Here is a 21,725-nt window from a genome sequence, read left to right as displayed (position 1 = left end):
GGACACGCGCGTGTCCCGGGGACGCGCCGGGCGGGGCCCGCGCTGCGCGCCCGCGGAGGGGCGCGCGCCCCGCGGGGGCTCCCGGCGGCGCCACAGCGCCCCTGGAGGGCGGCCCGGGAAATGCGCGGGGAGGCGGCGGGAGCCCCGAGCCCCGAGAGTTCCCCCGGGCCGGGGCCGCGCCGGGGGGACGCGGGTCCCAACGCGGGCGAGCGCACACCCGGCCCCTGCAGCTCGATGCGGGGCGAGAAGGAATGCGCGGACACCGGCCGTGCGGTGCGAAGTGGGGGGTGGACAGCGCGGCGGGCGCTCGGAGCCCCCCGTCCCCGCAGCCCCTCTCCCGCGGCGGGTGTGCGGTGGTGGCCGCACAGACCCAGCCCAGGAGCGGGGCGGGGGCGCAGCCCCGCGGCCCCCCCGCCCTGCCAAGGTCAGCACGCGGCACGGCGAGACACCCACCGCGGACAGGAGCGGGGCGGGGAGGGCGCGGACCAGGCACCGCGAAGTTTCTGGCGAGGGGCGCGGGGCTGCAGCGCGGGGTCGGAGCGCGGAGTCCCGCTGCCCTTCGGGGCGGCGAGCGGCGGTCCCGCAGCACAAAGGGAGCTCCAGGCAGCCCCACGGAAGAAGGGCTGCGTGCGAGGAACCCCCCCTCCGCCAGCCCCACGCCGCCGGAGGCTGCATTGCACCGGAGAGAGGGGACACCGCGCCGGGAGCGCGGAGCCGAACCCGGGCACCGCTCACGGCCCCACTCGCGGGCAGCGCTGCCCGCAGCCCGGAGGGTGCTGCGGAGCGGGGGGAGACCCAGCGCTGGGGCCGCCTGGGCGAAGGGGCCCCCGCGGTTCCCCGGCGCATCCTCCGCACTCGCGGGGTGCCCCGCCGGCACCGCACGGGGGTCGCGGACACGTGTGGCGGAGGCACCGGGAGCCCCCCCATCCGCCGCGCTCACTTACCGGGGAAGCACACCACATCATGGAGCACGGAGCTGGTGATTTTCAAGAAAAAGATCCACCAACACGGTTGCAGTAGCCTCCGCATGTCCAAAGCCGCACATCGAAAGGGGAGAGGGGCTAAAATAATTAACACGGGGGAAGGGGGGAGGGAGGGAAAAGGGGATGAGAAGGGGAGGGAAAAAAAAGAAAAAAAAAGGAGGAAAAAAAAAAAACTTGTTGAAAATAAGTTTCTCCCCGCACCCCTTCTTCCTGCGGGAGAAAGCTGGGGGGCTCCTGCTCGCCTCCTCAACGTGGGGGGACGGAAAAAAAAAATCCCGCAAAGCGCGGGGCAGGGGGAGGACAGCGAGGAGCGGCGGCGGGGCGCGGGGACCCCCCCGCGCGGTGTGTGCGCGGCTCAGGCGGGCAGCGGGGCGCGCCGCATGCCGCGGACCGACCGGGCGCTCACAGCCGCCTCCGCGCACGGCCGGGCGGGCGGCGGGCAGCCGGGGCCCCGGCGCGCTCCATCCTGCCGTACAGGAAGTGGCGGGCGAGCCCGGATCCTGGCGGAGACTTTAAAGCGGGGCGAGGGAGAGGAGGGAGAGAGAGAGGGAGCGGGAGCGCGGCGCGCTGGCGGCGAGGCGAAGAGAGGCGGCAGCGCGCCGGGCGCCCCGGCGGCGCGCCCCCGCCGCCCTTAAAGCGGCCGCGGCGGCAGGGCGGGGGCGCGCTCGTGTGCGCGCGCCCCGCACCGCAGCCTCTGTATGTGTGTGTGTGTTATGTGTGCGTGTATTGGAGGGGTCGGGTTTGGGGAGCGCCGAGCCGCGGCGATCCGCCGTTTGGAATTTCGGATTCCGCTCTCACTTCCAGCGGTGCCTGTTTGGAGTTACTCGTGTCATTGTGCCTCGCGCGTGCTGCAGGGGGCCCTGGGATTGGGGAGGGGTGTCCGTGTGCCCCCGTGCTCCCCCCCGCACCACTTCCAGTTGTGTGCATCACTCTGGGGACTGCCAGAGGTGTCCCCCACCCCAACCCCCCGAAATCACACAGTTCTCTGTCCCCTTCCATTCTCTGTCCCCTTCCATTCTCTGTATCACTTCCATTCTCTGTATCACTTCCATACCCTGTATCACTTCCATACCCTTCCATATCCTGTATCACTCTGCGCACTCTGAGGTTCCCCCCACAACACGACACAGCTCAATCCTGTGCTGGGAATTGCCAGAGATTCTCATCAAAATCAGACTGATTTTTTTTCCTCCTCTAATAATATTTATCTTTTGGGGTATTGCAAGAGACACATCCACCTCCACCACCCCAGAATCGCATAGTTTTTGCTCCCCAAGGAATGCACATCATTCTGGGTATTGCCAGAAGCATCCCACAGAATTGCCTCCAATACTGTGCATTTTGCCACGCATTTCCAGAGAGCCACCTCAAAATGAGGTAGTTGTCAGGTGTTTATGCAAAGTCAGGTGAAGGCTGTCCCAAGCCACCCTGCATCCACAGCCCCCCTGGGCAGCAGCTTTTGAGTGACTGATAATTTTGCACAGGAAACAGAAGCAGAAATTGGTGTGAATTCAGGATGAAGGGACGGTTGCTTGTACTTGGTATTTCCTGGCTGTGCTGTGCTCTGCTGAAGCTTAAATTTCATTCAGGAGTAGTTTTTGTCTGTTTCTTTGGTAATTATTTCCATTACAGGGATTCTGTTTCAGAAGGGAAAGGGTTTGGCTGGGTTTATCAGTGAGTGGTATCTTCAGCTCTGGCTCTGTCCTTTGCTGTGACCAGCTCCTCTCTGCTTACCTACAAACCTTCCACATTTGTTGTGTTTCCCAGGGAGAAGAAGCGGGCAGCAGGAGAAGGAACAGAGTAGGAAAATTCAGAAGCCATTTCTGGAATGGTGGTGATTTTCTATCCCCCTTCCTCAGCTTAGGGATCACTAGAGCAGAGCCCTCAGGACTTGGGTACTTACCATGCTGCATCCTGACTGTTTTGAAAGAGTGTAGCTTTGTGTCCATCCAGTTTAACCACACAGCCCAGGGTGCCAAGTCAGTGGATTATGCTGCAGCCAAAGGGTCCCTCATCAGGAGGCAAGTGTAGGCTTTCCTTTGACTTTCTCTCCACATCCCAGGTCATGCCTGCCAAAAGTTACAGCTGGAAGTTAAAAGTGCAGTCCTTACTGGGCATAACTGTGACCCCACTAGGGGTTTTACCAGTGTAAGGATTTAAGGACCTGATTAGATGTTCTCTGTCCTTACCACTCATTGGGGTCTGCAAAGAGCAGCGAAGTCACTGGCATAAGGATTTATCTAAAGCAAAGAAAAAATTTATAGGCCCTGGAAAAAGGTCTTATCCAACTTACTGTTCGTTAAATCATTTCCCCAAAACAGGCAGGGTTTGGAGGTTTGTTTCAACCCTCATAAAAACAAAGCTACAATTTTAAGAGCTATATTTTCCTGATTTTTTTCAAATCAAAACTCAAATCCCCACGTACCTTGACCTTTTGGATTCTACAGTGACATCTGTGCTCAGTTACTTATTGGGCTGCTCAGAAAAACCTGCAAAACATTCCCCTTTCAGCAATTGATTCCAACTTTGCTGATCTAATGCAACAGATAGGTAGGCAGGTCCTACCCCAGTACTGAGACATGTCTCTTCAAATTATATCTCCCTGGTATCATAAGAGGCAATCTTAAAGTGTTTCAATCTTCAAGTGAGTTTCAACAGGTCTTATTACTTGAGAAAAGTAATCTCACAAAAGAAGAATAAAAGCAATGGATTTTTTCAAAGAGCAGTTTGCATCAGTATTTTTCTCCGTGATTCAAAATCCTTCGCAAAAGCTGTTAATTGCACCATTTTCTATTAAAAATATATTTAGTTTAGGGTTTTATATCCTGGAAAATGACAAAACTGAAACTGCCCCCGTATCTTGGAATTGGAAGAGTTTTGCATTTTCCATCCTCAGAGCAAACGTGCAAGTAAGATACAAAATGCATAATCAGAACACTGTCTCCTGAGGAGCACAGATGACTTCAGATCTGTCTAAGCTGCTAAAGAAGATTTTAGAATGGCAGTGCTCCCATCAAAACCCAGAAATGTTCAGGCTGGATATCCACAGTAGTCCCCTCAGGTCTGAACTTAAAACAAATCTGTAAAACCCCAATGTCAGCACGTCCAGCTTGGTTCAGCCTGCTGTGGTACAACATGTACAATGACCCACTTTTCCTGGAGTGGGAAATCAATCATTGCATCGTCACACATCAGTTTAGGAGCTGTAGTGGCGGAAGCAGCTTTGTTTCACATTAGCAATTTGGGTGGGCAGAGAAATGGAAAGATGTATGATGGAGATCCAGGGAACAAAATTAAGCACGGTTAAATGAGAATCCATTTCCTGCACGCAGTATCTCTCTGCCTGGGGCACGCTGTCTATCAACAATACACAGGTACAAATTGGCCTGGAGATGTATCTTTAACTATCCAAACAGAGCAAACTGCATTAGCAGGATGCTGCTCTGCCGGGCTGGTGCCGGGTGACTGGGGAGCGGGCACATTAGATAGGACAGCAGATTCTTTCCCAGTGACTGAAGTACTGTGGGGTGATTAAAATAACTGCTACTGTATGAAGAGATTGAAAAGGGACATTATAATACAGTGCAGTTAAACCAGACCGATGGGTGTTCTGCAAATCTTGCAGTATTTACCGTTGAGCATAGCGGGCGCTATCAAGGAGAAAGCAACGGGATCAGCGGCTCTGTTTTGCATGAAACAGTGAATAAAAGGTAACTTCTATCTCTTCCCCCCCCCCCGTTTGAACAGGTAATATTTTTATACTACTTTCATCAACATATGGGCATCACTCCTGGGAAAGAAATGAAAGTCTGTTAATTTATTTGATCAGACATGAGAAATAATAGAAAACTGAAACGAAGACTCGCATTTGTCATATGTTTGAATTAGTGAAAAGCTGAAGAAAGCAGAAAAATATTGCAAGGAGTTCGAAGATGAGAGGTTTTATTGAATTAGAAAATTATTAATAACATTAATCATTTCCAAAACAGGCTTCTTAACATCTATAATGACTATATAAAGGATTGGAGAAATAAAAATCAAAGAAAAAATCAGATATAGAAAGTTGCACTTCTTTGTGTGTGTGTGTTTAGAAAAAAAGGGATGAGTTTTCACTGATTTACAGCCAGCCAGCCTCACTGGAATGGTTAAACTGCAGGGAAAATACCAGGTGAGGATCTAGCCCTGAAAGGATAATTCGACATGAAGTACCAAGAGGCAGCTACAGTCCAGATTACAAGTAATGTGATGTATAAACTTACAGGTTAATTCAGCAGCCCTAGTTCCTCTTCAGCTCTACATAGAAAGTTAAAAAAGGATGCTGAACTTGTAGTTTCATATATTGTATTATTGCAGAGTTAGTATCTTGTAGCCTCAGGACAGATGAGTATTCTTCTCAGAGTATGCTGTGAGGCTTTGAAAGCCTAAACAAGGCATCTGAGAACCTGCTGAGAACCAGAGGTGGAGGGCAAGCAAAGTACTGTGATAAAAAAAGAGGGCTTTATTTCAATATAATCACAGCAAAGAGCTGTGTTGTTTGATTTATGAAGACATAAAAATAGATGAACTCAGAGGTGCAGGTAGAGCAAAAGGTATGAAAAATGTCGATGGGTGATGCAAACTCTGGGTGAAGTCATATGCTGTGGTCAGAGATTACTGCAAGTATTATAAGCTGCACATCTGCAGCTCTACCAGCATTACAGAAAAGAGCACTGACTTGAATGATACTCTGAGATGTCCTGGCTGGGCAGTGTCCCGTAGGGTTTTGCACAAGGTTCTTTTGGAAGACCAATACATTTATTTCTTTGTGGTCTAAAAGAGGAATCACCACCTTAGGGTAGCCTTAGGCTAAATCGTTCTGAACAGAAACTTGGTCACATGCTGGGATACCTACTTGAAAGCTTCATCTTAGTCTTGAAGTCAAACAGCTCTTTTGTCTCCCAAAATGGCCTCAAAATGGCTGTGTTTGTAGAAGTGTGTGTTGGGCTTGGTGGAGGGTCAGACTGATCAGATACGTGTTTCTCTCTTTCAAAAGCAACTGTAATTCAGAATCCTGTGGTACGACCTTGCCAGACTCTGTGTGTGTCTAATTCACAAATCCACTCCTGTTAAAAGAAAAGAAGGAAAAAAATCTATTCTCAGTGCAGCAGTGAGCAGAGCAAACGTGTTAATGACTGGAGCTGAGGGATGAGCATGAGAGACCCAGTTTACTGTTCTGCTTGTCTGCTACCACCTCAGTAACTCACCAGGAATATACTGTCTTTGCAGAATTGAAGGTGGAAACTGAGACAACAGACTTCTGAACTTCCACTGTTGGTGAAAATATTGTTTATACGTTTCAAAATAATATTTGAGTTCAATGGAAGTCTTGGGATCATCAGTTGCAGAAATGTAGAAATGCTTTTGAGTGGGAAGGCTCTACCCATGCTCGATGTTTTTACACTATCATGCAGCTTGCCAGGGAGATAACTGCAACTGTCAGGTTTTTTCTACACAGTAAAGTTGACTCAAGGACAGGCAAGGTTTGCAGGCAGTGTGAACTCAGCCTGAATATAAGCTGCTGTAGGGAGTAGAGGGGGTGTGGTGTGCTGGATCTAGACATATTATAGACACCGTTAATATGAGCAATCTTGTTGTCTCTAATAAACTCAACTTCCACACCCCTTGACTTCCAGAGGACTCCAGAAAGCCTGTATCACAATGAAATACCTACTCTTTTAAAGCCCTCATGCATTACAAGACAAACATCAGACTCCATCTTTTCTCCTCTGAATAAATTGGTGAGAATGAATAAATTTATTGCAGGCGGAATTTCTGCTGTTCCTTTCCCCTCTTTCACTCCACTGGTGCTTTCTGCCAAAGGAGTTAGTGGAATATGCTCCTGCTCTCCTGCATGGATGTCAAAAAGATGTGTCAGAAGCTACTGGTGAAGGGTAAAGTCACAGGTGTGCAATGGTCCCAAGGGGAAAGGCAATAATGGCTCTGTAACAAGACATGACCTTCTGCTATAAACCCATTGCAAATGGTGTCCAAAGCCAGGCCCCTGAAATTGCTCCACAATGAGGACCAATCAAGCAGACTGCAAAAAACACTTTCCTAGTAATCCCAGGAGGGCACTTTAAGGGGGAAAAAAATCTGTTCTATAAATGGTAGAACCAGACTCTAAATCTGTTTAAGGAAAGAAGAGAAAGCTAAAGAGGAACATTTGCCATACCCATATTCATTCGGAGATACACTCTCTGAGCGCAGGAATAAGATGATGTGCAAACTTCTAAGTTCTGGCTGCCTTTTTTAGTTGGAAATGTCTTACAATAGCTTGTACAGATGTGACTAATTACATTCCAGAAACTAATGCAGCCCCTGGTGGGGGCGGAGGAGAAGGGGAAGAATGGCCTTGACAGAACAAGGAAAGAAGTAACTTTTGTGAGTTACAGGGACAAGTAACTCTTATTTTATTTTGGGTCCCCGTGTTGCAACAGAGAAATGCAGATTGCAGATTACAGCATAGTTCTGTCTTTGTTATTCCTCTCTGGTTTCACAGATCTGTGTTTTTAGTTTCGGGATTTATTTTTAGCAGTTATTCAAATATGGACTTGTGTAAAGCACTCTGGATTTGAGTGTGGACAGGCAGTACATTAGCTAATATGATTCCATTAAAAAGGGATTCCATAGTCAGTGCCCCAATTAAATGAAGCAGTGTCAATATTAATAAACCTTCCAAAGAAAGGGATAAAATCAGATACCCACAGTGACCCCTCAGACATGAATGCGAGTCAGATCAATACATACCCCTGAGCACCGATGGAAATAGATAAACAACAACAATGTATCCAGGCCACTGTGATTTGGCAGTACTGCACAACCACAAAGTATCCTTTGTTTTCTCGAGTTTTACTTTACATTCCCTTGCTCTCCATCCAAACAGCAGTGTCAGGAGCATGAGCTACTTGTCTGCAAACTCCAGTTTCTTGCCAGAGTTCATCCTGTCTCCCCTTGATGCCTGGTCTAAAAAGGATTTCTTGGAAGCGCAAAGATGCCATCCAAAAAGTTGAATAAGCAGTAATCCAAATCCCTGACAACTTACATCCCTAATGCAGCCGAAACGATTTTCATTCATCTTCTCAATTGTCATCAAATACGGATCCACTGCAGCTGGGCACAACTCCACTGCAATTCACTTTCCTGGAACTGCACCCACTGGGGTCCAGCTCAAAGTTTTGCCAGTGCAAAGAGGGATGTAAGCAAATACCACAAAAATGCAGTTGTTACTTTCTACAGTGTTTTGCTACTTTGGGAGTGTGGCAAGGCTGTGCCCTTATCTTCTCTACCCAGATTTCATGTTCGTGATGCATATCTCTGTGCCATCAAGGTCTGGTGGTTACAGAGCACTGTGCTCACAGCTACAGTATGGGAGGGTTTAAAACATTTTAGAATTTCAGCATCTGTTTTATGTTGATTTCAAGAGAATGGGAGAAAGGATGCCAAGTTCCAGAGAACAATGAACACTTTGGGCCAAACTCTCCCTTTGTCTATGCTGGTGTAAATGTAACATCTCTTCATCCAGCTGACAGGTAGATTTGAGACAGTATAATATAGGGCAGAGTCAAACCCTTTAATTTGGAAGAACACAATTGCTTCCTCTGGTCCATGCCAAAGAAAATACATTTAAGATATACAATAGATAGCAGAAGAAATTTTAATTAACATTTTTTATGCAGATATTGGGTAAAAATATTCCATTCTGAACAGAAAACTAAGACAAAAAGCAGGACTGTTTATCATAAGTGACCTAAAGAGGAGTATAATTAACATGTGTTTAGAACCTTGAATTGTTCTGTTAATCCACATGCATTTATAATTCCAAGTTTTAAAATAACTAATGATGTCCAAATAGATTTTAACATCTATTAAAGGCATCATCCTAAGATACATTGTTGGGGAAAAATGAAACCGAGAATGAAGTTGTTAAGACTAATTCATAGTAAAGAAATATGAGACCTCATAATTCTTTCCAAAGCATCACAGTTAGTAAAATATTACACTCTTTTTTTTTTTTTCCCTGCAGCAGAAAGACAACGGAACAACATTATGCTCCAGCGGTCAACATTAATTGCAAACTGATGGCCAATTCTGAGCATGGGAGTGTTCTCTGGGCCGCGTTTAATCGCTGTGAGCGCGGGCAGCCCCAGCCCGGCGGGCTGAGTCTGCAGCGGCATCGGCATCGGCATCGTGCCACACGGGGGAGTCTCAATGCGCGCTCGGAGAAGTTCGTGTTCCATAAATCACTCGCTTTGAAACCTGATTTCTCCGTTCTGCCGCTTTGTCAGTCTGTCTGAGAGATAACACAAGATCTGCAACACTTAGCGCAGCAAAAAAACCAAGCTGAAGCCACGATGTGTCTGTAACAGAACGGGCTGTGAGTGCAGCACGTCGGGTTTTGGTGGTGGGGAAATCTGTGCCAAGCATGATTCCCTTTATTAAGCACTGTTTGGGCCACCAACTCGGTGCTGGTGTTCCCATATAGAACACTAAGAAAAGTTCAAGAAATCTCAGACATCAGTAATAAAATACTGTAGATTTTACATAATCCATTTGAAAGCAGAGGGTGAGCAGGCTCATTGCATGGCACAGCAACACGGAATCTCAGCACAGGGACAGGGGAACAGCAATGCTGGAGCAGGATCCAGGCCTCTCAACATCACATTTCTCATTGCAACATTTTCTCATAGCCTTCTACAGCTACAGAAATAACGGGCATGGCCCATGGTGTGGGCAGTCTCTGGGTGCATCTGTCCTGGGATTTAACGAGCCTGGTTATCTTGACAAAACTCACCTTTCATGAAATACAGGCTGTGAGCAGTGGACATACAGCCTGAAAATCATACAGCACATATGGAGGGGTAAAACTTCCTCATTCCCTAGGTCCATTTGAAGCTGGAGGATACAGCAGTGATGAGGATCCTGAACAATGCACAAGGGAAGTGCGGACAAAGGTCTCCCAAGATGGCACAGGCTTTCTTGCACCGCACAGACCATCCTAATGAGCTTTCTCTTGGATTTTTATACATCATTCATATGACCTTACCATGCCACACAGGAGACTTATTTCCCAGCTTATTGTTACCTGCTGCTGATAGAGACTGCTGTGAGCACAATATACTATTATCCAGCAAAACAACATGTACTGACAAAGGCTGTTTAGTGAGCATTGGCCACCAATCTGAGGAAGCCAGGGTCACTGCTGAACAATACCAAGAGAGGTCTCACTAGTTTCTTCTTCCTCCTCCATTCAATGAGCTGTTAATAGACAAGCTGTTAGGGAGAAAAAGAACTAAATAGTTTACAAGCTTACATTTGAAGGCCTGTGAATTGCATTAGCTGAGCCAGCTGAGTGAGAGCCAAGGCAATCTCCCCACGATTGTAGAAAATGTGGCATTGAGGCATGTGGAGGCAAAGAAAGAATGACAGTGACCAGGTTTACAATATGCAAAGCCAGAATAATTACTGCTTACTGTGATATAGAATTTTTAGGTGAACTATGATATGGAATTGAAGCATCTCCTTTAAATGCACAAATGTGTTTGTGTATTCATATTTTAAAACTTTCTCTCTTTTATGCAAATATTAATTTATCATCTTAATAAAAACTTTCTGAAGTTGACTTTTAATATTTCCTCATTGGACCTTTCCCCTTCCTACCCCTCTTTCTCTGCTGAACAGGCCATTCTCAGTATGAGCAATGACTACAATCTTTTTCATTACTCACTGGGTTTTTTTGGGCCTTGCAGTTATGAATAGGAATGTGAATCACTTCCAATACAATTACCTGGACAATTATTTGGGATCTGTGGAATTGGAATGTGCAGCTGAAAATATGTGGAACCCTTTGGTTGCCAGCCAGAGACTGAGTTATTTTTAAAATTTCTTTCTGTCCTTTAACTTAACCAGAGGGGAATAAAATTTTTGAAAAGCATTAGAACAAGAAAAATTACCAATAGTGAAACAGAAAAATTGAAAAGTAAAGAATTGAACCATCAGATCATTCATTTTAAGACATTCAGTGGAAAAAAAGAATGAAGGAAATGACAGTTAAGAAACAGCTACTACTGAACAATGATAATTCAAAATTTCTACCTTTGAGAAAAGCTCTGAAACTTTTTAGGAGTCAGATTTTCACACAAAAGGATTGTTTTGGATCAAATACAGCTTTTGAAAGTTTCAGGTTAAAGATTTCAACCTGCTTGCAAGTTTTCTTCTTTTTGTTGTCCTCCCAAATTTATACAGTCTTTGGTTAGAAACAAGGCAGGTGCTGTCTCTAACCCGTTGCTGTAATGACAGCAGGAAGTGCTGAGGTAGCTGGTTTAACACAGCCCTTAAAAACAACCTGAGAGGATCAGGCAATTGCTGAGAGGGCTTTCAGCAAAGGATAGTGGTGGCTTTTGTTGTAACCTGCACTAATGAGTGGCTGTCTTTGATAGCTCATTCGCAGTCCAGTTAAACCAGCAGAAATCAGCCTGACAGGAAACACAACTTTGTTTTTTTAAAAACTATTTCTTGGTACTTTATCACATAGATCGTTCACAAACTGGACTAGCCTGGGTTAGTGATCTGGATAACAGCTTTTCTAGTCAGGCTTGAGCTTTGCCCATTAAACTTTGTCTCAAAATCTGAGTATCTTTAGCAAAGAGGAATCTTTCAGTCACGCTGACTTAGAGTACCAGCCACCAGCCATGTCTGAAAGGAAAACATTATTCTACACTCAGAAATCTAACATCCCTCTACATGGGGCAAGAATTTCTGCCACTATTTTAAGACCAATGGCAAAACTCACGTTACCTCAGAAGGGACAGAGTAACTTGCTGAATTGTTAGATGCTCTCTTTTTCTTCCAGTCCTGTAGTATCAGTGCAGATAAATCAGCTTCTAGAATTATAGTCACCTGAGAACAGATCAAGTGGAGATTATGAATTTTCAGGTCCTTGATTATGAAAATTTTTCAAGCATTTTCTGAGAAAAAAAACCCTTTAAGGGCTTCAGAGAAACCATCATGTCAAGGGCAATTTGTTTCAGTGAAAGGCTGAGGATTTATCTAATCAAACCTGAGAACGGTTCTCTTTTGTTTTGGTGGGTTGGTTTTCCTGAGCTGTTCAGTTTGCCCTCTTGTTAGATCCTTTCATTGAAGTTAGTAGTTTCCTTAGGTTGGCTGATCTTTATTTCTGCTTTTAATATTCCCTATCGATTTTATTGTAGAGCACTTACATGCTGTTCAACAGTTCCCTATTACTGTAAATAAAATAAGATAAATAACTTGGCTTTCTTTCTGCATTTAAAATGTTTGGCAACAGCCATCTTCACCCTGAACTGAGCATTTGACAGTGTTACTGCCAGTATCTGTGAGGGCAGCTCTGCGTGCCCTCTCATGTCACTGGTATCCATGCTAGTTAGATAAAGCTAGCTTGGAGTTTGCTGATATTACTGGCTGGCTTTATCTAGCAAGCAGAGGTACCAGTAGCATCTGTGCATCTGTTGGATGTGCAGATGGAGGCTGCTGCCCTCTCAGACACCGGCAGCAATAGCAGTGTTAACACGTGCATCTATGACCAAGCAAGATACTGCTTATCTGCAGTGTATGGGAAAGTCACTGGGGCTCCCGTTTTCAGCTCAGGCAGGTGTTATTCCTATCTATCACTGACAGGCTTTGGCTTAACTGGTCACTTAAATAACAACGATAAGATCCAAAACACAGCTTCATCTGTTTTCCCCCTTGTGACTCCTCTGCCCTGGCCTGTTCCACTGTCCTCAGGGAAACAACCTGCAAAGTCAGAGTAGAGAAGGTGCATTCCTCTGGCTAGCAAGAGTCCAGATGGCATTCCCAGCACCCACAGACCCCTCAGACTCCTTGGTGCTGGCGCTGTTACCAGCACAGCTGGAGGTCAAAGCTGCTGCTGCAGGGCTGGGGCAGCTCCCAGAGCAGATCCCACAGTGCTGGGCTGTGCTCTGGGGGTGCTGCCCTGCCTGGCTCTGGGGGCACCACCACACACCTCTCCCGAGACTCACTCCTCTCTTGCAATGGGCCTGGCACATTCCCACAGCTCATCCTGGCTGGTTTGGGTACGGATAGCGCAGCAGCTGATTTGAGTACTTGAATGACTGCCAGGATCTGCTTAAGGCAGCATGGGACCACCTTCATTGCTAATTCGCCCTCGCCGAGACAGATCAGGCTTTTGGTTCTCCAGGAGTGCCCCAGACTGACTGCACCAGGTCTGAGTGGCTCAGTAGTGGTGTCCTCTACCTCTGCCAAGGTTACAGATTCCAGTCTTACTGCAGGTGATGCTCACTCCTCTTCAAGTCCTGCAGGTTTTTTCCTGTTATGTCTGTAAGCCAGCTCCCAAGATCAAACCTGAGTGGAGGCTCAGATCAACGCTGCCAATAGATGTCTATACTCATTCTCCAAAAATATACAGATGTATTGTCCTGCTGTGCTTTGCATGGCTGCAGCCCAGATAACCTGTAAACCAGACCTTCACATGGAGTATGTTCACATCCAGACATGCTGAAACAATGCCAACACTTCCTCCAATGTCCCAAATTTCAAAGTGTGCAGTTACTGGTTTTGGCTCACTTTTAATTAAAGACATACTTGAGATCTAAAAAGACTGTTCTTTTAAATTTGTTCTTGTAAAAACAAATCTATTCCAGTTAGTTAATACAAACTGTTTTGAAAAGAGCTGGGGAATATCCTTGTAAATATATTGAGAAAGCAAGTAATTAAAATAGTCAAAATAATAAGGAAAAAATCATATGACTTTAAGAAAGCACATAAAGGGTAATCAAGCAGGGTAAAACCAAATAAGATTAATTTGAGTTACAGACTCAGTATATGGTGTATTGTATTCTTTGGACTGAACAGAAATGCATGCTGTGCAAGGGTGTTCTGAACTCCATGAAAGAGTAATCTTTTACACAACCTGTAGTGCTGTGCAAATAAATGTTGTGAGGTAAAATAAATAAGTTTTGAGAAATGAATTACTTTAGCAGTAGTTTGCCAATTAATTAGAACAAAGAGGGAAGTCTAGCAGACAACACAAAGAGATAAATAAGGAAGAGTTCAAGTTGCCATAACAGCTTTTGGTATCTCTCACTTCACTTTTTGCTAATTCTTCCTTCTCACAAGCTTTTTGGGATTTTCTTTGAAGGGGGAAGGGAGCCAAAAGGATGCAGTAGCGATTCTGCTCACTCCTGAAATGCTATCTCAGGGTCTTTCCTCAAAAAAGGTTAATTGTAACTTGATCCTTTTGTTCTAAGAGGGCAATGGAGTGTGAACTAGAATGGAGAAAGAATTAGAGAAGATTTAGTTAAGTTGCATGTATTCTAGATAGCAAGACCTGTTCCCCTAAAGCAGTTAAGGAATTAACCAGTGCAATTTCATAATTATTAGTTATCATTTCTCAGAACCTGTGGAGGATAGGTCAAGTCTCAGAAAACTAGAGGAGGGCAAATATAGTACCTGCTTTCAAGAAAATGGAAAAAAACCCACGTATTTCTCATCCTAACTTTAAACAAGTTATAACTGGAAAGAATAAATTAGGTATTATAATATTTGCAAATGACACCATTTTGGAAGGGACTGGAAATACTATAGCAACACAATTAGAACTAGTGCTCTTGGTAAACCAGGGAAATTATTCCAATTTAACAAGGTCACATTCACTCAAGTGAAATCAAAAGAACTATATATAGGCTGGAGAAGCCAGATCCCCACATACCAAAAAGGCAGGACAAGCCTGGAAGATCTGAAGGTGATAACATCCCCAGTAAATGAGAAGCGAGATGTACTTGAAAGAAAGAAAATCTTGTAAAATGTACTAACAGTAGCACTGCTTGTAACATATCAAACATCATTACTCTGCTGTGCTCAGAACTACTGGAGGTTTACCAGTTTACCCAGAATCTGGCTTAATACCATATTTTTAAATAAAAGGTTCAGTCCCACTGGACAGGAACAGGAATACATAGAAACCTATAAACTACGAGAAAAGTTTGGAGAAACTGAGTTTGTTTCCTGTACACAATTGAGGGGAGTATGATAACAGACTTCCAGTGAGTAAGAAGCTACTGAGGGAAGATAGTAATCCATTATCCACTGAGGTTAGGGCAGGAAATATTGCTTTAATTTCCCAGAAAGGAGATTTAGGTTATCTTTCTAACTATAAACCTAGGCAAACACTGGAACAGGCTGCTAAGGTGTCTGTAGAATCTCCATTACTTGGGGTTTTAAAGAACAGATTAGATAAAAGAGCTGTCAACCTTGTTGGGGATACGTGATCTGCATTCCTCAGCACAGGTGGACTTACACCAAATGTCCTTTAAGCTCCTTGCCAGCCCTACCTTCCTCAGCTCCTGAAGTGCTGTAATTGCACAGTTTTGTAGTTGCACACACCCCCTAATTTTAATTAAAAAACCCATACAAACAAGCAACAAAAAATGCAAAAATGAAACTCAAAAACGTGGCTCCTGGCATTGCAAAGATCAGAGGTGAGTAAAACAAGTCAGTGTCTTTTTGCTGACTCTGATGATTCCAGATCCAGCTGTTTTAACAGAGGTACAGAACTTAGACAAGGAAGAAGTAGGGATGCTGAAGGTGGGGGAGGCAGAACTGGGGAATACTCTGCTACCCATCCCCTAAGAGCCTTTCCTGTATTGTATCTCCTGGAAATGGTGGGAAGTTCTGGTTCTGTCTGTTCTTGTCTCTGCTTTTGCGGGGTCCAGGGAGGGTCAAGGAAGGGACCCTTTGAGGTGCACAAGCAAGAACATGTTTGGAGCTGAAAGGAGCACACAAAAGGGTCTCTCTGAACATCATGACCAGCATTTCCATGTTCTCCTCCAGCACCACAGAGTCTGTGGCTTGAGACAGAGAATCCCCAGAATGGAGCTCAGAAGGTCTGTAAAGGCAGCAACAGAGGAAAGGAATAGAGTGTTTTGGGCAGATTCCTCCCCTGCACTGAGAGAGCCCATTCCCTACACACTGGTGTCCCAACACATTGAAATTTGCTGGTACAAAGCTGGAGATTCAGCAAACATTGGGGGGTAGTTTAATATTTCTTCAACTATCCTCAGATGCTATTTTTTCCTGTATGTTCAATTATGCTGTGGATTTATTGATAAATAAATCAAGTCTCTGCTTTCAATTTTCGCACTGGGGGAAGCCACAGTTGAGTTCCAGAATTTCTGCATGTGAAATTCTCTTTGGTCTTTGAATCCTCCTGCAGATAAACTACTCTTACCATATTTATGGAATACCAGCATTTCAACACTTATTTTATAATCCATATTCTTCTACCCTTTTGCAAATAACTTCTGTTCTGCCCTGAAAGGCAGCCTCTTTCAGCTCACACAGCCTATGTGTTTGTGTCTGTCTGCATTATTTATATCTCTACTAAAGCCATTCCTCTTTTCCATGTTCTTATAATGGTGCCTATCATGCAATATTTGGACAGCTACTTGTTGTTGCTGATGAGAGTTTGTCCACTGCTCCCACCTTTATGGCACAAGCTTTCAGCACAGTTCTGAATTGTTGGGCCTCCAGCAGAGTCTCAGTAGCAGCAGATGTCCATTCAGAAGTGAGTTATCAGAGGTATCTGGTGATGTTTGCAGTTTGATCTCTGCTTTTCTGAATGATGCTTTCTAATTTTGAAAACTCGCAGTGTTGATGTTTACTGCTAAGCCATCATCATTTGGTAAGTTCCATCCAGCAAGACATCAAAGACAGGGCCCACACCATATTTTTCTGGCTCAATTACACCCAGAGAGATGTAGATTTTCTTTAGACAAGTTTTAAAGCAGCCGTTTCTACATATTAACTCTCTGTTTAAAAATATTTGTATTGCACAGCTGAAGGATGAAGAGAACAGTACTGTCCTTCTTTTCTTCCCTGATGTAACTTGACCTTAACTTGGAAAGATCCTTCCCAACACCATGTGTGCTGAGGCTCAGAGAAGCGCGCCGTGACATCAGGAGAGCACTCGCCACCCCTTCCACCTCCACCCTCAGCCCTGTGACAATATCCCAGTGCTGGTGGCTCCCCGTGCCCGTGGGAACCATGAGCTGCCTGGGGGATCAGACTGGCAGGAGGTGACAGCTCCAAGTCCTCCCAGAACATCTCTTTTGTGGTGCCCTGCAGAGACATTGTAACCGCATTTAGATTTCTAGCACAGCACCTTCTGCTGAGCTACTCACACATCAAAGTAATGCCCAATCCCCATAGTGGGATACACCTGGGAAACAGTCTGTTCCCAGAAGTTACAAGGAAAAGGCTCCTGGGTTTTCAATATCAATATTTTAGCAAGCTGTACACCCCCAGAGGAGATGTTTGCTCCCCAATTCAGTCTGTTGATACTTTTGTCTGAACTAACCAACTCTGCTTTTCACTGTCATTTGTAATTACAACCTATAAATATTTTATATTACTTTAAAACCAGGTTTTAAAATATTTAAATGAATTGGGGCTGGTGAATTAGAAAGCCAGGAATTTGAAACTGAGCTTGTCTAATTCTCTGTGCTGCTTTCTTCAGCTTTTAACTGTAGCCCAAACACTCTCAACTTTCTGTAGGATAAACCAGTGGGAGAAAATTTTACTTGCAACATATGAGTGGTTTGACTCAGTTATCAATGTTCTGTGTTTTCTTGCAATTATTTCAGCTCACTGAAACTGGGATGAGTATCCAGGCTGACAAAGTATGAATTTGGATGGATGGGCATCACAGAGGATCTGCCTGAGTCTTGTAAAATTTCACAGTTACAACTGGGATTGATCTGTAAAAGAGGAGCCTGTTGAGATACATCCCATTGTCACGCTGTGTGCTGTGCCCCATGCAGCACTCCCAGGATCTCCTGAGCTCTGCTTCAACAACAAAAGCACTCAGTGAATTCTTAGAAGATATCCCCTTCCATATTACATCCAGTGACAACATCAGGGCCTACAAAGGATGTTTTCAAAATATTTTGTGTTATAGATATGTCACGGCAACTGCAACTATGTCCTAGAAATGTGCTGAGTCCTATAGTGAGTACTTGTAGGAATAATCCCAGAAACTGCTCGCTCAAAATTTAGTTTTTATTTGGCATTTGAGGTACATATAAAGGAAAGTTCAAGAGCTGAATGCTATTAGTTATTACTGTTATGTTTCATTTTACCACAGACGTGGGTAGTGTCCTGTTTGAAGTGAATTACTGGCAAAGACAATGTAGAGGCCCTGAGTTTAAAAGGCAAAGGAAACTATTATGCTTATCAGAGTTGGTTTTTAGGTAGGTTTTCTTTTCTTAAGGAGCTCAAGCTATAATAGTTTAAGGCTATTATCTCTAATAACTAGCTGCTAGTCTGAATTTCAAACCAAATACTATCACTCCTATTTAACACAGCCATCCATTCATCTACCAGCTTGTGCAGTGAGTGCATCTTTCAGGAGAAGAAGAGAAGAAAGCAATCATGGATGAAAGAACATTCCTGCAAACTATCATTTACACAGTTACTGACCTCTTATTCTTTCTATCCATGATGAGGGAGGTAAAATTTAAGAAACATTTCTGATATGAAACTCAAAGATACTGAATAGTGATGCACAAAGCATGGTAGGAAGCTGTGTCAGGGGAGGTTTAGGTTGGATATTAGGAAAAGGTTCTTCACCCAGAGGGTGTTTGGGCACTGGAACAGGCTCCCCAGGGCAGTGGGCACAGCACCAAGCCTGTCTGAGTTCAAGAAGTGTTTGGACAATGCTCTCAGGCACCTGGTGGGATTCTTGGGGTGTTCTGTGCCAGGAGTTGGACTTTGATGGTCCTTGTGGGTCCCTTCCAACTCAGGATATTCTATGATTCTATGATTAACTGATACCTTTCAAAGATTTTAGTAGAGTTTAGGGAGGTGTGAAACCAGTATCTTGTCTCACACACTTGGAACTCCTATTAAAAAAGGAAGTTTTGGGCAAACACATATTTAGGATCTTTTCCTTAAAACTAGATCTTGCACTAGATTATTACATTGTGTATTATCCATAGACTGAAGCAAAGTACAGTTTCCCCTATTATCCTACTTAAACCCTAGAAATAGGGTTTATTTCACACACAGTGACTAGGTGGGAGCAGGGAACAGTGTGATTGATTTTTGCTGTGACAAAAGCCACCTGGTTCTCCTGGAGAGAGGACAGGGAGGAGGAACCACACTTCCTCTTAGCTGAGCTCTTCATATGTTTCTGCTCTACTCAAGTTTATCTAAGGCCATTTTTTCCCCACTTTGACTCTTGGCAAGTCATACTTTGCATTCAAAGGAAATCTGCCCCAGGACTGTAATCATGGAATTAATAGACCTATGCAGGGCCTCCCTGAATCTGCATTCACTGAAAAACCCCGTACCCAGCACGTCTGTGAGGAACCATTCAAGCAGCTGACTCAGAGCATAAAGCATTTGAAAACACTGGCCTTATCTCCTCGAGAGTCGACAGCAAAATTCACGGCCACGTTGAAGGTTCTGGCAGCTCCAGAAATAGTGCCTGCTGAGCAAATAAGGTCAGAGTGGGTGGGTGAAAATAGATTGTTCTCAAAATTTGGCACATAAAACTTTAAAAGTGCTTTATGGAGAGAAATCATTCTCTCAGGTCTTGATCCTGCAAAAGCTCATGTGGGTCGAGTTCTCAAGATCATAAATTTAAAGATCTGTTTATGGTTTTGCAGGGTGGGGTTCTGGGCCAAATAAAAGAAGGTGAAACATTAGCTATAGGAGGTTTCACCTTCAAAGGAAGATATCCATGTCTTTCTGTTCATTAGTTTTCCTGTGAGAAAAATACTTGACTAACTCATTTTTTTTCATTTGCCCACTCCTTCAAAACTTAAGAAGCAGTTCCTCTAAGGCAGTTGTTTTGATTTTTCCACTTAGGTATTCTAGGAACTTGCTTCAATCATTTGATGTTTGTGTTAATAACATAAAATCTCAGTGATCTGAAATCTTTATGTAATTAAACAAAATAATACAGCTCCCTACATGGAACTAAAGTAGTTCGGGGAAATTCTCAGTGGAAATAAGGATGACTCATTCTTTAAGCAACACTAACAATTAAGTATATATAAGCTATCAGTTCCCAGTTGGAAAAAATGGGGACATTTATATAATAAAGGACTTTCTTAATCTGCATGGAAAAATGACAAGGTGTTTGTACCAGCTGAGACTGTATTCTGGAATGTGTTTACCAGTACTCAAGTTTATTCTCAAGAGCAGCATCCAGTGAATAAAAGACTGTACTGGTGGTAATTTTAAGCCTCACATATTTGTAAAGTCATTATGCTGTCAGTCCTTTCTGGTGCCAAAGTCTGCATGCTGTGCATTTAAGAGTTTAAGATGAAGGACTGAAAAAAATTTCTACATTTAGGCATTTAGAACCAAATAAGAGTTGTGATTTGGGCAAAATCCAAAGAAAGAAAACCTCCTAATGAAAAAGCAGCCTTAGGTGCTATAAAATCACTATCTTCCTGACAGAGGTATATAATTTTGAAACTCTATCTACCATTCAGATTCTTTTTTTGGTGTCAGCATCCCCACTTCATTTGTGGTCTAATCACAGCTGTGTCATTGCATGCCTTGTGCTGGGTGATATGGACATTGTAAGCAGTGACACAAGCCCTTGGATGCATTTAGATCACTTCTGCCATTTGGGTTTTGCCTGTCTTGCTGACATAGAGATCCTCATGTGGAGGAACTCAACAACTCCTGACTTAAAATGCCAATGGGGGTCTCTTCCAAATTAATCATGTATTGGCACCTGTCTCTGCTCCAGACCAAAGTGAGTCAGCCAGTCCCCATGCTGAAGGCTATGTGGGCCCTCAATATTCACAGAATATTAAGAGAGGTGTCAGTGACATTGGCAGCACTGCTTGGTGCCTCAGAGCCCCGTTCTTCCCCCCAGCACGATTTGGAATCCCACATTATTTATCTCTTGAGGTATTATACCCTGTTTCCCAGTGAAATCTCATATTCTCAACAGGTGGGGATTAAGGCTGTGTGGAGACACAGCCAGGAACACAGAGAAGGCTGTGAGGGCCAGAACAGTCCTTTGGCTCCTGCTTCCCAGAGCTCCCCTGTGCACGGAGGGGCAGCAGCATTGCCCCAGTGCAGGGCAGTGTGAGGGGACACACTGCACTGGGAGACCCTCAGGTACCACAGGGCTGGGACTGCACAGTGACCAGGGCCAGGCACCTCCTCATAACCTCTCTGCTGCAAGTGAGAGAACCTAAGAACCGCTCAGCTGGTAACAACAGCAGCTTTGCTGAACCCATGGCTTTATGAACACCAGCACATCATCTGTTCTTTCATGCTTTGACTTTTCAGAGGCAGGTTGTCAGGAGACACAGTGTCTGTTAAACACACAGCTCAACAGGCACAGCTCTCCTGACAGGGACACACCCGTGTGTCTCTGCTCACACCACACCCCCGGTTCCACTGCCTCCTGCCTAAGGAGTGAGATGGTTTTTAAACTGATACAAGATTTGATCCACTGTGTTTATAGCACATATTGGATGAACACTAATTTGCAGGAAGTCTTTACAAGTGGAAAACCTTGCTAAAACACATATTATTGAATGGATATCTTGCTGTGCTTGGATCAATGAAGCTTATACTGTGGCTTAGGCCTAATCTTACGACAATTCAGCAATTGAATCCCCTTACGTTAGGCTGCTGGCAATGTTGCAGGATGCATTTTGT

At 44.7% G+C, this 21,725-nt stretch overlaps 1 protein-coding gene and 1 long non-coding RNA gene across 3 annotated transcripts in view; both read right to left on the bottom strand.

Moving 5' to 3' along the window:
• Window positions 1-1,273, bottom strand: part of PTPRG (protein tyrosine phosphatase, receptor type G) — a 405,524-nt gene extending 404,251 nt beyond the window's left edge. The window contains exon 1 of the mRNA XM_027700470.1: window positions 945-1,273. Within this exon, the coding sequence (XP_027556271.1) occupies window positions 945-1,029 (85 nt within the window). The 5' untranslated portion in view covers window positions 1,030-1,273. The remainder of the gene's footprint in view (window positions 1-944) is intronic.
• An 850-nt stretch (window positions 1,274-2,123) lies between these two features.
• Window positions 2,124-21,725, bottom strand: part of LOC113976128 — a 56,214-nt gene continuing 36,612 nt past the window's right edge. For both annotated transcript variants that reach the window (XR_003537008.1, XR_003537009.1), the window contains exons 3-6: window positions 11,817-11,918; window positions 5,875-6,085; window positions 4,616-4,773; window positions 2,124-3,052 (exon numbers count right to left, since the gene is read on the bottom strand). This is a non-coding gene — a long non-coding RNA (uncharacterized LOC113976128). The remainder of the gene's footprint in view (window positions 3,053-4,615; window positions 4,774-5,874; window positions 6,086-11,816; window positions 11,919-21,725) is intronic.

This window comes from Neopelma chrysocephalum, unplaced genomic scaffold (genome assembly GCF_003984885.1).
Source record: "Neopelma chrysocephalum unplaced genomic scaffold, ASM398488v2 Primary Assembly neopelma1_147, whole genome shotgun sequence".
NCBI lineage: Eukaryota > Metazoa > Chordata > Aves > Passeriformes > Pipridae > Neopelma > Neopelma chrysocephalum.
Note: the sequence above shows the minus strand (reverse complement) of the source record. Positions and strands in the feature narration are given on the sequence as shown.